At 58.2% G+C, this 20,520-nt stretch overlaps 1 protein-coding gene across 3 annotated transcripts in view; it reads right to left on the bottom strand.

Moving 5' to 3' along the window:
• ARHGAP39 (Rho GTPase activating protein 39) overlaps positions 1-20,520 on the bottom strand; it is a 188,047-nt gene that overhangs the window by 50,887 nt on the left and 116,640 nt on the right. For 2 of the 3 annotated variants that reach the window (XM_090040791.1, XM_090040792.1), the window contains exon 3: positions 7,707-7,790. In XM_090040791.1, the coding sequence (XP_089896917.1) occupies positions 7,707-7,790 (84 nt within the window). Of the gene's footprint in view, positions 1-7,624; positions 7,791-20,520 lie in introns of all 3 variants that reach the window. The other variant, XM_090040793.1, reaches the window with a different exon arrangement.

The following is a 20,520-nucleotide window of genomic DNA, read 5'->3' as shown; positions in this document are numbered from 1 at the left end:
TGGTGATGACCCCTTCTTTCCATTGGGTGTAAGCCTCCTTTTTAGCAAGGAGACATTCCCGGATGCTTTTGATGAGCCACGGAGGCTTGTGCACCCTCCTGCTCCCTTTGATCCTCATCGGGATTACCTTCCTTCAGGAGACGATCCTCCAAGCCCAAAAGGAGGTAATCCCAATGAGGATCAAAGGGGGAAGAAGGGCACAAAAGCCCCCATGGGTTATCAAAAGCATCCGGGAACGTCTCCTAGCTAAAAGTGAGGCGCACACCCGATGGCAGGGAGGGGCCATCCCCAGGGAGGACCACACTGCGGTTGCTCGGGGATGAAGGGGGGTCAGGAAGGCCAAGGCGGAGATGGGACTGGGACAAGCAACCCAGATCAAGGACAACAAGAAGTCCTTTTTTAAATACACAGGGGACAAAAAGAAGGTACCAGGTAACGTGGGGCCCCCGCAAGACACGTTATGAAGTGTGGTCGTCACACCAGACGACAAAGCCAACATGTTTAACGATTTCTTTGCCTCCATTTTCCTGAGCAGGGACCGGGTCACCCCCACCGGCCCCCCCAGGCCCCAGGGGAGGCGCACCCAGGCCCAGGGCCAGGGCGGATCTAGTCAGCGAACATCTGGCAGGACTGGACGTGTTCAAGTCAGCGGGTCCGGACGATCTCCACCCCCGAGCGCTGAGGGAATCGGCTGCGGTCGTTGCGGGACCCCGGCACGGCTGTACGAGCACTCGTGGGGCTCTGGTGTGGGGCCGGAGGACTGGAAGAGGCCAACGTGGTTCCCATCTTCAAAAAGGGGAGAAAGGAGGACCCGGGGACTATAGGCCAGTTAGTCTTACCTCGGTCCTGGACAAGCTTCTTGAGAGAGTTATTCTGGCGCATGTCCCCGAGGGGCCAGGGGGGAGATTATGCTCAGGGGTAACCAGCACGGGTTCATCGGTGGCAGGTCCTGTCAGACCAACCTGGCGGCCTGCTACGACCAGGTCACCAAATCCTTAGTCTCAGGGGTAGCAGTGGACATCGTCTTGCTGGACTTGCGGAGGCCTTTGACACTGTCTCTCACCCTGTTCTCATTAAGAAACTGGGGGCTGTGGTGTAGACACCCCCACAGTCAGACGTGTCACCAACTGGCGGGAGGGCCGCACCTAGAGACCGGTGGTGGACGGGTCATGTTCGACCCGGAGGGACATGGGCAGTGGGGTCCCCCAGGGGCTCGGTCCTCGGGCCCGCACTGCTCAGCATCTTCATCAGCGACTTGGACGAGGGGGTAAAAAGCATCTGCTCAAATTTGCTGATGACACTAAGATGTGGGGGGACGTGGGCACACTAGAAGGGAGGAATAGGCTACAATTGGACCTAGACAGGTTACAGGGGTGGGCAGATGAGAACAGGATGGGATTCAACACCGACAAGTGCAAGGTGCTGCACCTGCGGAGGAACAACCGGCACCATACCTGGCAGGCTGGGGAACTCCCTTCTTGTCAGGGCAGAGGCGGAAAAAGATCTTGGGGTCATCACTGACTCCAAGATGAATATGGGCCGGCAGCGTGGGGACGCGGTCAGGAAGGCCACCCGCACCTTGTCCTGCACCCACAGATGCATCTCGAGCAGGGCCAGGGGGGTGATGCTCCCCCTCTGTGCGGCACTGGTCAGGCCGCAGCTGGAGTCCTGCATCCGGTTCTGGGCGCTGCACTTCAGGAGGGATGTGGGCAGCATGGAGAGGGTCCAGAGGAGGCCACTCGCATGGTCGGGGGGCAGCAGGGCAGGCCCTACGAGGAGAGGCGACACGACCTGAACCTGTTCAGCCTCCACAAGAGAAGGCTGAGGGGGATCTAGTGGCCTGTTACAAACTAGTCAGGGGGGATCAGCAGGCACTGGGGGGGTCCCTGTTCCCCCGAGCACCGCCAGGAGTGACCAGGAATAGTGGTCACAAGCTGGCAGAGGGGAGATTCAGACTCGACATCAGGAGGCGCGACTTCACGGTCAGGGCGGCTAGGGTCTGGGACCAGCTTCCAAGAGAAGTGGTGCTGGCTCCTGCCCTGGGGGGCTTTAAGAGGAGGCTGGATGTGCTCTTTCCTGCCATGGCAGGGGGTTGGACGTGATGATCTGCTCAGGTCCCTTCCGACCCGACCAACTATGAAACCATGAAAGGGTGAAGGGACTGAGATCAACGAACTCACTCCCGTTCACTGGTGCCGCCAGCAGCTCCCACCCTGTGACTGCTGCTCCTGGCTCAGGTGTCCTGGCGGAGGCTGGACATGAGCCCCGGGTGCAGGAGTCTACCAGTCAGCATGGCCACGTACCACTCCATGCGCTGCCAGTGGGACTGCAACAGGGCAGGCGGCCAACGCTGTCCTGCTTGCTGGGTCTGCACGAGCAAAAGCATCTCTCAGGGGAGACCTGTCTGCCTGCATGGCCGCATCCGCTTTAACCTTGGCTCTGCCAGGAGGTCAATGGAAAATCCTGTGTCCCCCTGACTGTGATGTACAGCCCCATGCGCTGGACCCGCACCCCGTTTCTGGCCTTTCCTGTGCTGAGCAGTGAGCCATGGGCACCTTGACCTTGTCCTGATGCCGTCCGTTCACACGTGCGGAGCTGTCCAGAGCGGCGCCGGCTGCGGGGGGAGCAGGCGTCAGCAGCTGAGTCAGTGCAGCAACAGCACTTTCTTTCTGGAGTGACCAGGATGCTGCCAAGATCACAGCCACGGCCTGGAGCCCAGCTCCATTCCCCAGGACTGCCTTGAAGAGGGGGGTCACTGGGACCCTCCCCAAGCACCGGGGCCGGGCATGGCCGGATGGGCGCATCCAGACTTCTGGCAGCAGTGTAGGGCAGCAGGAACGTCCTCAGGCACGCACGGCCCAGGCACCGCCACTCACACGCTCTCCACGCCCCTCCAATACCTGAACAGCTGCCAGAGGGAAGAGGAAAAGCACCTTGTCTCCTGCTGCAGAGAGGAAGATGCGGAGCCATGGCTGGAAGTTAGCAGCAAATCAGGTTTAGGTTGGAGATCAGGAAACACTTCTTCGCTGTCGGAGCAGGGAGACCGCGGGAGAGACGCCAGGGAAGGGGGGACTCCCCATCCCTAGGGGTGTCAGGGAGAGGGTGGACGGGCGCTGGGCACGGAGGATCTAGGTGCAGTGATGCCCGTGCTCTGATATGGAGGTTTCCCAGCTTCTGGGCTGTGCTGTTCCCCCATCCCCAACTTCTGATCCATGTGTCAGGGGTTTGAAGCCTCCCCCAGGGGTGCTGGGTGTTAGGGATGGGGCTGGGCTGTGCCAATGCTCCTGCTGGCACCAACCCCGCAGGGTCCTGGCTGGAGGGTCTTGCCCCTGCGCCAACGCTGCACTGGGGCAGGAAGGGATTTTCCCCCTGGTCCAGCTGGTATGGACGGGGTGCCTTCCTCTGCAGCGGGGGCACAACCTCTGCGTGGGATCTCTTGCATGCGTACTGACAACATTTCATGGAAGTCGGACGTTGGCAGCTGTGGTCCCCCTGCTTTCCCTTGGGCAGGTGCGGGTGCAATATCTTATGTTGTGTCAAGGTTTATGGTAGTTTTACAAAGAGTTTAGAAGATGGATTGAATAATTTGGATGGGGCTGATCCTGCCTCAGGCAGGGGTTGGACTAGATGTGATCTCTGGGGGTCCCTTCCAGCCCCGCGGCTCTGCGATGTGATGAACACGGCAGTGCAACAGGGAGGCTGCGATGCAGGACACGCAGATGCATGGTGTGGACAAATCCCCGGAGTCCCAGGATGCTCTGGTCTGAGCTTTGCTCTAAGAGCCCTGTATGCAAAGCCCTGGACACGTGCCCTAGAGGTTGCACACCGGAAATCAGCCTCGGAAGGCGCTGGCTTGCGTCTACACTTGCTCCAGGGTCTGCCAGCCTCAGCTGTGCTTCCTAGCGTAGGCGAGCAGAGCATCGTTTCATGCTACAGGATACGGGGTCTGTGCAACTCTGGCCCAGGCCGTGCTCCTGCCCCTGCCCTGCCACCAGTCAGACCATGGGGCGCGTGGCTGAGACAGAGCTGCAGCCCTCTGGCAGGCTCTCCTCTCTCTGGCCTTGTGGCAGGGTGACCGTGGCCACGTGGCCCTCGCGGGGCCTGCTGGGATGCTGGCAGCAGTCAATAGAGCTCTCTGCAAGGACGAAGCCCCTGCCAATGTCTGCTGGATGGGATAGGGGAGCCCACGAGGCAGGGGGACATGTGCCTCCTGGGGTCAGATTTCCCCTCCACACACACACACACGCATGCACACCCACATACATGTGGGCACATATGCATGAACACAAACATACATACACGGATCCAAAGACACATGCATGCACATATGGGCACATGTACACATGCTGACATACACACAGGCACAAACAGACACGCACACACACATACTTGCACACACACACATGCATGCATATCCACATACACACGGGCACACATCACACATATGGAGACAAGCACACATGTATGCACACACATACATGGACACAATCACACATGCACACCACACGTATATGCACACATACCCACATACACATGGGCACAAACACACATGCACACATACATACACACATCCTAGGCACACATCACACACGGACACAAGCACACATGGCCGCACACACATATACATATATGCATGCATATCCACATACATATGGGCACACATGCACACACACAGGGACACAAACACACAGGCATGCACGTACACATGAATGCAGACCCACACACGCACACGCACATACACATGAATGCACATGTACACACCACACATGCATGCATAGACACACGCACACACATGCATGCGAGCACTCTGGCAACAGCTGCTTTGGCCTTGCATGCAGACCCCCCATCCCTGCCGGGAGGCGCGCCTGCTGCCGTCAGGAGCCTGCGGTTGCTGGGTGTGTCTGTACGTGGCCCAGCCCGGGCACTGTCACGGGCCCCTGGCTTCTGCAGCCAGAGGTGAATGCAAACCTGCTGCATGGAGCCCCTTCTCCCTCCTCTCCCCTGCTGTGCAAGACCAGCTGAGGCCCAACACTAGTCCAACTTTCCGCTGTGACAGCCGAACGCACAACATGGCTTCCAGGGCGGAGAAGCATCTCAGCGAGGAGCCAGGGAACACGGGCGTTCGGGGCCAAGGCTGTTCCTCCCAGGTACAAGCAAGTGGCGGGTTTGCTGACGGCCATGGGGCAAGCAGCAGTGATGGGTGCAGCTCCCAGCTGCTGGTGCCTGTGTGGCTGCAGAGATGATGGGTCCCTGTTCCTGCTGCCCACAGGGATTTCATAGATTTCATAGATTTCATAGACATCAGGGCTGGAAGGGACCTCGGGAGATCATCGAGTCCAGCCCCCCGCCCAAAGGGCAGGAAGTCAGCTGGGGTCATAGGATCCCAGCAAGATAAGCATCCAGTTTCCTCTTGAAGGTGTTCAATGTAGGTCCTTGAACCACCTCCGCTGGCAGACTGCTCCAGACCTCGGGGGCTCGGACAGGAAAGAAATTCTTCCTTATGTCCGGCCTGAAACGGTCTTGCAGGAGTTTGTGACCGTTCGACCTTGTCATCCCTTGGGGCGCTCTGGTGAACAGACGTTCCCCCAGATCCTGGTGGGCACCCCAGTAAACTTATAGGTGGCCATCAGATCACCCCTGAGCCTGCGCTTTTCCAGGCTAAAGAGCCCCATGGCTCTCAGCCTGTCATCGTAAGATCTGTTTTCCTGACTCTGATCATGCGCGTGGCTCTCCTCTGCACTCTCTCAAGCTTCTCCACATCCTTTTTGAATTGTGGAGCCCAAAACTGGACGCAGTACTCCAGCTGTGGCCTCACCAAGGCCGAGTACAAGGGGAGAATGACGTCCCGGGATTTGCTCGAGAAGCATCTATGGATGCACGCCAGCGTTTTGGTCGCTTTACTAGCTGCAGCATCGCATTGCAGGCTCATGTTCATCTTGTGGTCAATGATGACCCCCAAGTCTCTTTCTTCTGTAGTGCTAACCAACGTAGCACTGCCGAGCCTATAAGGGTGCTGCAGGTTTTTCCTCCCAAGGTGGAGAGCCTTGCATTTTTCGGTGTTAAACACCATGAGGTTCTCGTCTGCCCATTTGCTGAGCTTGTCCAGGTCAGCCTGGATCACCCGCCTATCTTCTGGCGTGGATGCTTTGCCCCAAAGTTTGGTGTCATCGGCGAACTTGGCCAGTCCACTCCTGACTCCAATGTCCACATCGTTAATGAAGATGTTGAACAGGATGGGTCCCAGGACAGCCTTGAGGGACCCCACGGGTCACAGGGCACCACGATGAGTGACTGCCATCAATCACAACCCTCTGGGTCCGACCACGGAGCCAATTTCCCAGCCAGCGGATCGTGGTGGAGCCAAGGCCACAACTGGGCAGTTTGGCCAAGAGGTGATCATGGGATACCAGATCAAAAGCTTTTCTGAAGTCAGGATATATGACATCAATCTCTTTTCCCTCGTCCAGGTGATAGGTCACCTGGTCGTAGAAGGAAATGAGATTGGTCAAACAAGACCTACCCGCAACAAACCCGTGCTGGCTGTCCCTTAGGATGTTAGCCTGGGCCAGTCCCTCAAGGATGGCCTCCTTAATAAACTGTTAACCTGGCTGGGCTTGGCCCCCGCAAGCTGACAGTGAGGATGTGGCTTTCCCTTTAGCAACTGTAGCACGAATGAGCACGAAGCAGCACTGGGGATTCGTGATGCGACCCCTGGGCCCCTGGGGGCAGCTGGGAAGGGTCCGAGCAACAAGGGAATGGCATTGAAAACAGCCGCCGAGCAGACAGCCTCCAGACTGATGTGAGGTTTTGATTGCTGCTAAAATGCCCACGGAATAACTCCTCTCTCTGGTGAAGAGACCTATGACAGCCACCGTGGAGGAGGTGGCTTTGGAGTCCTTGAAGACATCGGGGGGCTGCAGGACCTGTGAGATGGGAAACTTGGGAGGTCTGGGCCTGGGGCAATGCTAATACTAATACACAAGGGGGACTAGAGCCCTGCATTATTTAATGTAAGATCAAAGCAAAAACCAGTATAACAATTGGAATGTGCATTAATTTACTGGATAATATATTAAGTTTTAAAAAACCCAAGAAACTAGCCAAAAAAATAGTCCAACAAGGCTGTCACGAGCCCTGTAGTTACATGTAGGCCTCTTACTCAGTTTCATAAAACAAAATCTAGCCTTCTTGACAGGGCCTCCGATACTTCACTGCCAGCCATGTCTACACCTGAGTTCATAGGACCACACCTGAGTTCAGGTTTTTAGCTAGAGCTCAAAACTGTTTGTGGGGCTGTGAAATAGAAGAGATGTTTCCAGAAATGGCTAAGAGGCAGCAACATTGCAGAAGAAAGGGTAGCTTAAATAGTTGAACCTCAAGGCCATTAAAAAGGAGAGAGGGTGGTTAACACCTGCAGAGTGGAGAGAGATTAGCAGGAATCTGGGAGAGGAAGTCAGCTGTGACTCCCTGGTGCTGACTGATGCTGCTGCCCCTCCCAAGCAGTTGGCTTTAAAGTGAGGGTGAAGCAGGAATCAGAGGGGGGGTGAGATGGCATCACTGCCCCCCCCCCCGATCTGCCTCTGGGCATGCATAGTCCCCTGGGATGGGAAGATCCAGTGCCCACCTCGCACTGGCAGAGAGTGTCCCCGGCAGGGCTGGCATCTCCCCTAGGCCCAGCCCCGTACGAGAAGGTGAGTCCCGGCTACCTGTAGTGGAGGAGCTGGCCTTCCGCATTGTAGTCTCGATAGATCTCACATTCCTTCTCCACGAAGGCTCCTGAAGGCGAGGAACTGCAACACAGCAACAGGGAACAAGACGGTTACCGACAGCGAGCGCTTGCCCCCGACCCCGGCTCGGCGAGGGGCGGGGAGGTAGCATCCCTTGGGCCCATGGGGACTGCCCCCCCCGGACCTGGATTCTCATCGCCAGCTTGGATGCCACCCCCGAGCCATCCCTCTGCTACGCAGGAGCTCACCCTATCCCCAGTTCCCACTACCTCCAGACCTCTCAGGCAGTGTCATTTCCCACGTAACAGTGCCAAAAGTAAATGAGCAACATGCCCCTTGCTCTCTTCCCACCTCTGTCTTTCCCAGCTGGCCCCATCCCCAGCCCACCTTCTCCTTCCAGCAGTTTTCAGCTCACATCAGCTCTCCAGGGCCTCGGGCCCTGTGTTGCATAATGTTTAGGATGAGGATAAAACCCCCTCATCCTCTTGCAGAACAGGCTGGCTGAGAGCTGGAGGCCCCGGGGTGCCGCTTCGTCTGCCCCCCCCCCCCCCCGAGAGATGCTGTGATACTCTGCTCTATGAGGGATCCTGGGCACACCTTTGCTTATGCAAAAGTGCCCCATGCCTTCTTGTGTATCAGCACCTCGGTCCAACAGGTTACATCCGTGCCAGCCTGGGTTGGACCTGCCATGCAAAACTTCCACAGCTGGCAGCGACGGGCAAGTAGGAGGGCACAGAGGTGGGTTTCTGGGAAGACTATGAGCCTAGCTGCTGGAAAAGCAGCTTGGTAGGCTGAGCCTGTTTGAAGGGAAGCAGGGGAGAGGGTCACGCTCCAGACCAGGACGCCTGTGAGATCCCCCTGAATAAATGGAGGAGATCAAAGATGCTCTCCCATTCCCCACTCCCCCAGGGTTCGTGGGGCCGTGTCCCTGCGGGCGCATTTCTTTTGCGGGCCGTCACAGCTGCCGCAGTGCTAGAGACGCACGTGCAGAAGAGCCAGGGCTCCACGGCGGAGGGGGCTCCTTCCCAAGCCCCCCAGGCTGGTTCGCAGAGGCGCAGGGAGATTTGTGGGCTCTACCCCAGGCATTTCATCCATGCCAGGATCTAACAGCAGCCCAGCTGGAGAAGCTGCCTCCCCGGCTCGCATTCACAAATTCAGCTCAGGTGCCGGCTCCGGGAAAGCAAAGAAAGCAACAAATCTCCCTAAGCGGCTCGAACCGGGGGACGTTATTCAGGAAAGTAGCAATAAAATTAAGCTTCTGTCACAGCTGATTTTAACGAGGCATCTGAGCCCAGGAATTACAGCTGGCGGAAGCGCTGTGCTGAGTCACCCCATCCCTCGGCTCGCCGGCACGCACGCGCACGGCGAGCTCCCCCGGCCTGGGCCAGAGCCCTCCGCTCTCCTGCTCTGCGTCTGGAGATGAATCTCCTCTGGGGCTTTGCTTGGGCCACGGAGAGGGTGGGAAGCCACCAAAGAACAAGCCGCACGCACCAAAGGGAAAGGGACTCTCCTTCCCCCGACACGGGGACTGTGCCCATTAGCTTCGCTCCTGCTACTTCTCATGGGACTTGGCCACAACACACCTGCGTGCGCTTCCCGACCTCTGCCTCTCCCCAGCCCCGCTCCCAGCCTCACCGCTGCACCTGCCCCTGCTGCGCTTGGCTCTTCCGACTCTGATCCATCATCCGCCCCGGCGGCAATACCGCCTCGACCCTCGCCAGGTGCCTCAGGCTGCAGCGGGCACCTGGTGCAACCCACGCCAGCAGGGCAGGGCCAGCTGCAGGGCTGGATTGGGTCCCGCCTGCCAGGATCAGGTCCCGTGCCACCTCGGCTGGACCTCACGTGCCAGGACCGGGGCCTGCCCTGCCCCCAGTCCAGTGTGAGGGGCAACACTATCCAGCCCACGGGGCTCCCCGGGAGTGTGGATATTTGGCAGCAGAAGGGGGTCAATGAACACTGCCCGACATGTTCTGGACCCCGGGGAGCATGACTCCATAGGCTGGATCTGGCCCACGGGCCGGGCATTGAGCCCCCCGGTCTCAAACGTGCTCTCCGTTCTCCTGGCACGGGTCGGCCTTGCCCTGACTCCTGGCATGGAGGAGTCCCGGGGGCGCTGGCGGTCAATGCCATCGACTTCACTGCCTCGCTGCAATGAGCCTCTCCTGGGCATCTCTGGGAAGCTTGGGGGACCGGCGCGGCGCTACGAAACGCTGCCAAAGCCAGCGTGCCTGGGGGGCTCTGCTTGGTCACCAGGGCACCGGTGCAGTCAAGCCCTGCAGAGGAGATGCCATGGGGACAGGTACACGGCACCACACACGAAAGGCAGAGCAGGGCCCCACTGAGCTCAATGCACTGAGCAGCCCTGTCACCTTCGACCCACAGCCCATCGCGCTCCTGCAGCCGTGCACACCTGTCCGCTGGCACACGCTAACCCCGTTTTCTGTAACCCTCTGGCAAAACGCAACTGGCTCCTCCACTGCAGGAGGAAGATGTCCCAGCGGGGTGCAGAGCCCACAGGCCAAGCTGGGGCGAGGTAAGAACCAGCTAGCCCCACCTCCCCGTGGCAGGCAAAACCTCCCGTCTCTGCGTCTGTCCAGGCGACGCGGAGCTCCCTGGGCTTGCAGGACTGCCGCAAAGCGACTCACTGCCAGGCGGGTGTCCAGGGTAGCCGACGGGGAGCCCAGGGACGTGCCTCCACCCACCCAGCAGAAGGGGGATAACAGGCCGTTCTCACCCAGGAAGCCCTGTGTCTCCCAGGGAAAGAGGGGCCAGGTGCCCCCAGGGGTTGGAGACAGAGGCTGGGAGCTGAGCATGGCGCACAGGTCACACCCGGGACACGCAACGAAAGACACCGAGCTAATTCTGCTAAGCAAATCTCTGCCCATGGGGTCTCAGAGGACTAGCCAGAAACCCAGCCTCGGCCCCTCACGCCAGCACGTCGCGGCTGGGGGTTTTCTAAGCAGCAGCAGTGAAGTCCCCAGAACAGCCAGAGCCCAGCAGTCAGCCCTCGTCCTCCCGGGGAGAAGGACGGAGGCTGCACAAAGCCAGGCCCTGCAGCTGCAGGAGGTGTCTGCACATTGGGGACCAGTAACAAGGGGCTCCGGCGCTGGGCCTTGCTGAGCCTGGATCGTCCCAGCACGCATGGGGACGCGACGTTTCCAGACGTCAGGTCTATGCACTACGCAGCTGGATCTCTCCAGGCCAACCCCTGCTCCCAGATCCACCGCACCGGCCCCGGCTCTCCCTGGGCAGCCCTGCCTTGGCTGCTGCAGAGATGAGGACTGCTGCTGTAGCAGCTCTACGGCGGGACATCGCTGATCTAGGACCGGCGTCTGGATGAGCAATTTGGGGGGTGCAGTGGTTACATGCCAAGCAAAGAGCAGCAGCCCCTGATTGGAAGCAGGGTCCCTCCCTCTGCATCCTAGCAGCCAGATAGAGGAGGCCTCGTTCACATCCCAGCCCCCCCAGAGCAAGACCTGCCTGCTCCCCATGTTCAGGTGCGACTCCTTCACCCACAGCCGTGGGGCTGGCAGGGGCCTGCGGGGCACGGCCAGCCCTGCTCTGTCCAAACCAGCCCAGACAAACCCGTGTCCGACCTCAGAGCTGCACGACACAGTCGTCCCCGACACAGCCCCAGGCATCGCCCCCGCCCCTGCCCCCGGGGGGCCGCAGCTGCCAATGTCCTGCTGCTGCCAGGCGGGTCGTGGGCACTGCAGAGACCCCAGGGTGAGGCAGAGGAAGGCAAACCACCCCCAGTGCGGACCAGTCTGAGCAGGGGGGAAATCCCTTCCTGCCCCAGTGCAGTGGGGCTGAGCCTGAGCACCGGGGAAAGACCCTCCAGCCCGGACCCTGCGGGGTTGGTGCAGCAGGAGCATTGGCACAGCCCAGCCCCAGCCCCAGCCTGGGCTGCAGCCAGCGCCCAGCACCTTCCACTTCAGCTCCCCGTTTACACTGGGGTGAGAAGCGGATCAGGTTTGCAAAGCTGCTGCAGCTGCCTGGCTTCCTTAGGGGAGCGCTAGGCTGGAGACTGCCAGGCATGGGAGACCGCTGTGGAGAAGCAAACTATCCTCCTAGCCCTCTCCCACGCCACGCAGGCCTTGCCAGGCAGCCAAGAGGACCCGGGTCTCATGCTGTGAGACATGGAGAAGTACCGCTGGGGAAACGTGATCCTTCCCAATCCCTTCAGCCCTGGTCATGGAAGGCCAACAGGCCTCCCCTGCCTCTGCCCACCAGCCTGCAGGCTGCGGTTACAGGGCTGGGGTCTCCCCCAAGGTCACCTTCCCCCTTTCATGTCTGCAGGTAAGAACATAGGGCCTGGGGCTTCGCTGGCCTGGCTGCAGGGAAGAGTGGGCGGGAAGCGGTCCCAGCCTGCAGCCTTTTGAGGGGAAGCCCCCAGAGACCTGTCTACACTAGGAAGCCTAGCACCGAGCTGCTGGCCAACTGCAGCCCGTGCCTGCAGCCAGCCTCCCGGAGCAGCGCAGCGGGGGGGCGGCGCTTCTAGAGCTGAGTCACAGGCTTGCTGGGTACTCAGAGCTGGCACACGCACATACAGGATCAGCCACATCCATATAATGCAACGTGCAGCCTGAACACAGCACTGTCCACACACGCTGGCATTTCCCAGCCCTGCAGGAGATGGAGAGCCAGGACAACAAGGGCACATGAGACGGAAATCTGGGCTTGACCCCTGCCCTGCTGTGTGAGGCCCAGGGGCCTGGGCCTTAGAAAGGCAGTGGTCAGAGGATACAATTTTTTAGCTGCAGCAGCAATACAGCTGAAATGCAGCTTTCCCTTTTTGAAGCTCCGGGGCCATCTCAGTTCAGCAGCACCAGTGCGCTTCCCTGGCCAGGGAAGAAGTGGGCTGGCTGCCTCGGGTGCCGTGAGATGCAGATGCAAAGCAGGTTTGTCGGGGATTAGCTCCAATTGACAGGAAATCCATCGGAGAGGCGCTGCGTTAAGCCACTCTCTCCGCTGTTGGAGCACGCCCAGGGCCCTGTTGCTTCGCCACGGGCTGATGCCAGTTCGATCAGGGCAGCACCGGCTGAGGATGCTCAACAGCAGGGCAGAAAGCAGCTGAGCTGCACGGCATGGGAGCCCCAGGTGGACGTGACCGTGGCCAGGGCCCGGCTCTGAGCTGCAACGGCACCGAGAGTCTGATTTGCCCCCTTGCTTGTGCCGGTCAACTAGAGGCTGAAAAGTTGCAGCAAAGCAGGCTTAGGTTGGAGATCAGGAAACACTTCCTCACTGTCAGAGCAGGGAGGCCATGGGATAGACGCCAGCGAAGCGGGGACTCCCCATTCCTGGAGGAGTTCAAGGAGAGGCACTGGGTGCGGATGATCCAGGCGCAGCGAAGCCGGTGCTTTGCTATGGGAATTTCCCAGGCTGCTGGGCTGTGCTGGTTGCCCCCTCCCTGCTTTCTGCTACATCTAGCAGGGGTTTTAAGCCTCCCCCAGCTGTGCTGGCTGCAGGCCAGGCTGGGCATGGGGACTGGACTCCTGTTGGGACCAACCCGACGGGGTCCTAGCTAGAGGGTCTTGCCCCTGCGCTCAGGCTCAGACTGATGCCATATTTGAGGTCAGGACAGAATTTTACCCCATGCACTGGCGGGGGGTTGCCTTCCTCTGCAGTGGGGGCACAGCCTCTGCCTGGGGTCTCTGGAGGGTCTATTAACCACCTTGTAGAGCAGCAGGACATTGGTGGCTGCGGTCCCCCTGCTCTCCCTGCGGCAGGTTTGGATGTGCCACTCTCCCGGTGCATCACAGGAGGCAGGGTCAGCGCAGCGTCCTCACCCCTGCGATTTGCCGTCCCCGAGGCAGCAGATCTGAGCTCCGGAGGTAAGAGCCCTGCTTCATCTCAGCAGCAGCTTCCCCCAGACAAGAGCTATTAACAATCTTTAATAGCATCGAATAGGCTCTCAAACAGGGGTTGGTTCCTCCCCATCCCTTAGAAAGCATCTCCAGCTGCAGGGAAAGCCAAGAAAGGATGCTGTTAATATGAAAGTACTCAGCACTTGGCATGGCAAATGCTTTCACTGGTTTCCCAGAGAGGTTAGGAAGGAGCTTTAATGGCACATGCTGTTTCACGGCTGGCCAGTGCTGCCCCTTTTGACTCTGGGCTAAACTAAACCCAACGACTCTCGGAAACTGAATTCAGGCCGCTTTGTTCTAAACATCTCTATGCACTTTGGGAGTGGAGCAAACTCCTAGATTTCATAGACATCAGGGCTGGAAGGGACCTCGGGAGATCATTGAGTCCAGCCCCCTGCCCAAAGGCCAGGAAGGCAGCTGGGGTCATAGGATCCCAGCAAGATAAGCATCCAATTTACTCTTGAAGGTGTTCAATGTAGGCGCTTGAACCACCTCCGCTGGCAGACTGTTCCAGACCTTGGGGGCTCGGACAGGAAAGAAATTCTTCCTTATGTCCAGCCTGAAACGGTCTTGCAGGAGTTTGTGACCGTTCGACCTCGTCATCCCATGGGGCGCTCTGGTGAACAGACGTTCCCCCAGATCCTGGTGGTCACCCCTGAGAAACTTATAGGTGGCCACCAGATCACCCCTGAGCCTGCGCTTTTCCAGGCTAAAGAGTCCCGTGGCTCTCAGCCTGTCATCGTAAGGTCTGTTTTCCTGACCTCTGATCATGCGCGTGGCTCTCCTCTGGACTCTCTCAAGCTTCTCCACATCCTTTTTGAATTGTGGGGCCCAAAACTGGACGCAGTACTCCAGCTGCGGCCTCACCAAGGCCGAGTACAAGGGGAGAATGACGTCCCGGGATTTGCTCGAGAAGCATCTATGGATGCACGCCAGCGTTTTGGTCGCTTTACTAGCCGCAGCATCGCATTGCAGGCTCGTGTTCATCGTGTGGTCAATGATGACCCCCAAGTCTCTTTCTTCTGTAGTGCTATCCAACGTAGCACTGCCGAGCCTATAAGGGTGCTGCAGGTTTTTCCTCCCAAGGTGGAGAACCTTGCATTTTTCGGTGTTAAACACCATGAGGTTCTCGTCTGCCCATTTGCTGAGCCTGTCCAGGTCAGCCTGGATCACCCGCCTGTCTTCTGGCGTGGATGCTTTGCCCCAAAGTTTGGTGTCATCGGCGAACTTGGCCAGTCCACTCCTGACTCCAATGTCCACATCGTTAATGAAGATGTTGAACAGTATGGGTCCCAGGACAGAGCCTTGAGGGACCCCACTGGTCACAGGGCACCACAATGAGTGACTGCCATCAATCACAACCCTCTGGGTCCGACCACGGAGCCAGTTTCCCAGCCAGCGGATCGTGGTGGAGCCAAGGCCACAACTGGCCAGTCTGGCCAAGAGGTGATCATGGGATACCAGATCAAAGGCTTTTTTGAAGTCAAGATATATGACATCGATCTCTTCTCCCTTGTCCAGGTGACAGGTCACCTGGTCGTAGAAGGAAATGAGATTGGTCAAACAAGACCTACCCGCAACAAACCCGTGCTGGCTGTCCCTTAGGATGTTAGCCTGGGCCAGTCCCTCAAGGATGGCCTCCTTAATAAACGTTTCTAAGATCTTCCCCAGGACAGAAGTCAGGCTGATGGGCCTGTAGTTAGCCGGATCCACTCTCCTCCCTTTCTTGAAGATCGGCACCACACTGGCCTGTTGAGGTCCTGGTGGATGGGGAGTTGCTGCTTTGCGATGGATGGGCGGAGAAGCGATGTGCAACAGCTTGGGCAGCCAAAGTGTTGGGGCCGACTTGAGGGTTCCCATGATGCACTGCATTGCAGAGCTCAGGTGGAGGGTGTGGCGGGCAGTAGGGGGCGCTCCTGCGTTGAGCCGCCCACCTCCCTGCGCCCGACCCCCTGCCAGGCTCCGAGCGCCTCCCCGGGGCGCCTCGCGTCCGGCCGACCCCTTCCCGGAGCACACTCGCTAGCCTGGGGTAACGTAGCTGCCACCACCCCGAGAAGGGACTCACTCTCGGCCCAGTGTCCTCGGGGAAACACAGGCCTAAAGTCCTACAGGTACTCGACCCAGTACAGGCACTTGGGGCACTTTCCCAAGTCGGGGGAAAAAAGGAAAGTCTCCCTCAGTCCGCAGACCTAAGGGGTCTCTTGGGCATAATTTAGACCCACCCCTCAATAAGTCTCCCACACCGGTCACAAAGGAGGACTTTACTGGTTACAGGGGTAGGGTGAAAATAGGGTACAAGATTGAGCAATATCATAGAAATCCTAAAGAGCAAACAGTGTGGCTGCGGTAGCCTTTTGATCACGCATCTGCGTTACTGCCAGCTAGATCTCTACCCAGATCTCGAGTAGCTTACTCACAAGCATCTTCCAAAGGCCGGTGACGTTCCCCTCTGGAGGCAGGTGGTTTCTAGCTTGTGAGTTTGGGGGAGAGAGCCAGTCTGAGATGGTAAAGCTCCTCTGAGTCCCCCGCATGGCTGCTGCCCCCTCCTCCTGGGCAGTCTTAACTCATATAGCCCCTGTGACCTCGTTCACCTGGTCCAGTGGAGGCCAGCTCCGGTTGGCTATTCACCAACCAATTTGAAATACATCACTCGTTGCCAGGCAGACTCCAGCCCACCAGGTAGATGCCCCTCAGCCAGGTAGGTGATACCAGTCACGTCGGCAGAGGGAGCAGGTTTCCCCCTCCCTCAGGACTGCAGCCAACTCAGGTTACCTAAAGAGACAGGGTAAGGGTGCGTCTCCTCTGCTGGGCCCGTCCTAATCAAATGGTCACAGCACAGAGATTTAATCACATTGTCACAGGGCAGAGATTCTGGGGAGAAACCAAGGTGGCTTTCTGCCACAGAGGGCAACACGTTGAGTGTGACAGCTTCTGGTCTGTACCAGTGCACAATATTCGGCTATGGAGTATACAAGGGCCAGCACTGATTTTGAATGCCGATGCTCTCCAGCTTGTGCTTGCCCATTTCTGGACCAAGTTGATCCTTATCTTCGCCTTAACAGCTACCTTCTTCAGGTGGTCGTGGAAAGTTTAATGCAGTGCAAGTAATCCACTTTAAAATGACTTTGAGCTCGCTGGGAAGCATCCTGATCTCAAAGCCTGGCCTCTCACCTGCTATGAAACACACAAAGGGTTGCAGCTTGTCTCCACTGGAAAGTCGCATGAGACTGGGATACAGCATGGCTTCAAAGCAGAAGAACTGTCCCTCAATAGCTTGAAGAGGTCACATCCAGTCCAACCCCTGCCTGAGGCAGGATCAGCCCTGTGCAAACCAGCTCAGACACATCCGTCATCTAAACTCTAGTAAAGCTACCTTCAATCCTGACACAGCGCCAGACATCACACTTGAACTTGCTACAGAGAAAGCAGGGGGACCACGGTGGCCAGCGTCCTCCTCCTGCAAAGGTTATTGATATATGCTAGAGAGACCCCAGGCTGCAGCTGTGCCCCCGCTGCAGAGGAAGGCAATCCCCACCCCAGTCCGCACCAGTCTGAGCAGGGGGGAAATCCCCTCCTGCCCCGGTGTAGCACCGGTCTGAACCTGAGCGCAGGGCAAGACCCTCCAGGCAGGACCCTGCGGGGTTGGGGCCAGCAGGAGCATTGGCCCAGCCCAGCCCCAGCCTGGGCTGCAGCAGCACCCGGTGCTGTAACACCCTAGCAGAAAGGTGTGGGGGGCAGCTGGCAGAGCCGAGCCTGCCTGGCTCCAGGTGGTACCCAAGGAGATGGCATTAACAACACAGCCCTCCTTGGTGAGCTGCAGTCACCGCGCTCTGGTACAAAGCAAAACTGCTGGAGACTGGTTAACATCTGCACAAGACAACACGGGAATGTGTTCCCAAAGGGGGACGGCTCTGTGGCTGTAGAGGCAGCACATGGGCTGCATTATCCACGCCTGCCAGGGACGCATCCCCCAGGCATGCCACGAAACCCCCTCCCTGGTGAGCAAGCCCGCAGTAACCTGAAGAGCCGCCTGCGGCAACAGGAACCCAGGTGCTGCGGGGTAGGGGGCTCATCAGTCTGGGGATTGCACACAAGGTTTTGCCCTGTCCCATGCAGCAGGTTACTAAAGGAAAAAAAGACATCCAGGAGCGTATAAGAACACAAGTCAGGCTGTAGGTCTGTCATGCCCGGTCTCCTGTGTCGCACCGGAGAGCGGAGCTGTAGGGAGAGCGACCGGGTCCGAGCAGGTTTTCCCGTTCCTCTCCCTGCAGCCTCCAGCACTGAGGTTCAGGCAGGGTGACGTGGAGGCCGTGCCCCTCACTCCTGCTCCAGAGCCCCCGATGCCCCTTTCCTCCACGCACGTGTCCAAGCCCTGGTGCATGTGGCCGAGCTGTCAGCTCCCACCACCTCTGGGGCCACAAGCCCCTCTTTAATGCCACATTGTGGGGAAAAGACCTCCCTGGTATTAGTGTTAAACTTCCTACCTGCTGGTTTCATGCTATGACCCCTCATTCTCGTCTGGTGAGAGACAGGCAATAATAAATCCCTAATGACTTTTTCTTCGCCCTTTTACTGTGTTGTAAACCCTTCTCCACCCCTCTCTTCTCCAGACTGCCCAGGCCTGGCCTCACTAATCTCCTCTTAGGGAAGCCCCTCCGTGCCACTCAGCATCCTTGTGTCCTTCCCCGCACCTTCTCTAGTTCTTCTCTGCCTTTTGGAGGTGTGAGGCCCAGAGCTGGGTGCAGGATTCATGGTGTGGATGCCCTGTGGTTTTACAAAGGGGCATTATGATACTATCAGCACCCAGTACATGCTGATGGTATCAGCATATACGATCAGCATGTATAGTATATGATACTATACAAGCACCAAAAAAGAGCAGCCCCTGCTTTCCATCCTTTATCCAGCTGCCAGGCAGATGCAGGGGTGTCAGACAAGCTATGTGCGTGCACGACGGACCCCCTAAGCCTCTGGACCTTGACATCACAGTGCAGTGGATTGCTAATTGCCTAGCTGCTGGGAACCCATGTCATCCCCCTGTGGATACACTAATGGGACCAAGCATTTTGGAGCCCAGCACAGCTGGTGCATGCTTTGGGTGGTCATCGAGAGCAGCACCTGTGCTGAGCGTTATCACATCAGAGGCCATTAAAAGCCTGAGATGAGTCACTTAGCACCGCTGGTGTGAGATGGGGATGTTTATATGCTAGCAACCGCGTGGCAGGTACCAGCGGTAGCTCAACGCTCACCCTTGCACCTCTGGTTCTCCAAGGGGTCTCCACCCCATGGGCTGGTCAGAGAGCGGGGAGGGAGGGAGGAAGTAGGGCTTTTCAGGGATGGGGAAGGAAGCTCTGAGCAGGGGAGCAACACTACGAAGTCAGATGCAAGTGTGGTGGGAGTGGCAAGAGAGATGGAGAATGGCAGCGAGCTGGATGGTCGTAAGAGCAGGGCTGGGGAGGCCAGACAGCCTGAGAGCGGAGCAGAGGCTCCACGTGACAGCCCTTCAGCTGAGTGCCATCTTTGGGGTGGATCTGGAGTGCCAGCACTGCGAGTGACACTCTGAGGGCAGGGGCACACGACACACCTATACACCTGCCTCTGCACCTCAGCACGCGTGCGACAGGGGCACGACTCACAGCACCAGCCTGGTGCATGTCGCCTTCCTCCTGCCTCAAGCTGCCCCTTGGAGATTCAGGGGTAACCTCCCAGCTGCAAATCCACAGCTCTAGGTCTGCTCCAGCAGAGCCAAACTCACCTGGTCCCGTGGGTTAGAGGAGGGGTGCGGGGCCGGTCCGCAGGCTGGATGCAGTGGGCAGGGCTGGTCCGTGGGCCAGAATGGACCTGCGGACCGGCCCCATCCGCCGGATCCAGCTGTGGACCGGCCTCGCAGATGCAGCATGTGGGGTCACGTCATCCAGCCTGCGGGGCTCCCCGGCAGTCCGCAGATTTGGCACCAGCCGAGATGTGTCAGCGTTAATTGACAATTCATAGGATCAAAATCAAAAGGAGGCTGGACACGTGCTTAGAGGAAAGAGGCAGCAGTCACTACTGAGCAGAGGAGTGAGGGGCACGGCCTCTGCATCAGACCATCAGTACTGGAGGCTGCAAGGGAGAGAGAAACAGGGAAAACCTTGCTCAAACCCAGTCGCTCTCCCTCCCCGCCGCAATATCTTTTCTTGGGCCAGCTCTATAGCTGCAAGGGACACTGGCAAGCTTTCGGGTACCACAGTTCCCTTCTTCAGATTGCAGGCACGGCCAGAACAGGCATGCGTCCCGCCCCAGCTGCCCAGGAGGAAAGACCAAGTTTCTGCCTCTAGTGGAAAACCACAGAGTACCTTGTGCCGGTGGGGTTTGGGCCTAAAGCGTTCTTGCATTGCAACAGCAGGCTGTATTTCTGCGGCACCATTTGGCTCATGGAGCCCCCAGGGCTTGCAAATACACACGCAGCCTTTCGTGAGAAGCATTCGGCCACCTCAGCTCCATTGCAGTGGGGCTGTCTTGCATCTCACGGAGGTGGCGAGTTAATAACCAAGACGAGATTAACTGTTGTGAGACCCCTCCCCAACAGGAGATTGGGCAAGACGGACCTACGGTCTGACACAGCACGCTCTTATGCTCTTGGGTTTCTTTCTTTTCTCCACAGGTCATCTAATCCAACCTCCTGATAGGGGTGGGGGGGCAACAATTAATGTAGAATTAATCAAATAATGCAGCAATTAGTGCTGGCACTGCTTCCCTGACTCCAAATTTCATAGTTTCATAGTTTCTAGGGTCGGAAGGGACCTGAACAGATCATCCAGTCCGACCCCCTGCCATGGCAGGAAAGAGTACTGGGGTCAAACGACCCCAGCAGGGTGTTCATCCAGCCTCCTCTTAAAAACCCCCAGGGTAGGAGCCAGCACCACTTCTCTTGGAAGCTGGTCCCA

Source organism: Crocodylus siamensis, chromosome 3, assembly GCF_052110815.1.
Source record: "Crocodylus siamensis isolate JL-2025a chromosome 3, ASM5211081v1, whole genome shotgun sequence".
NCBI lineage: Eukaryota > Metazoa > Chordata > Crocodylia > Crocodylidae > Crocodylus > Crocodylus siamensis.
This window is presented reverse-complemented; position numbering and strand designations above follow the sequence as displayed.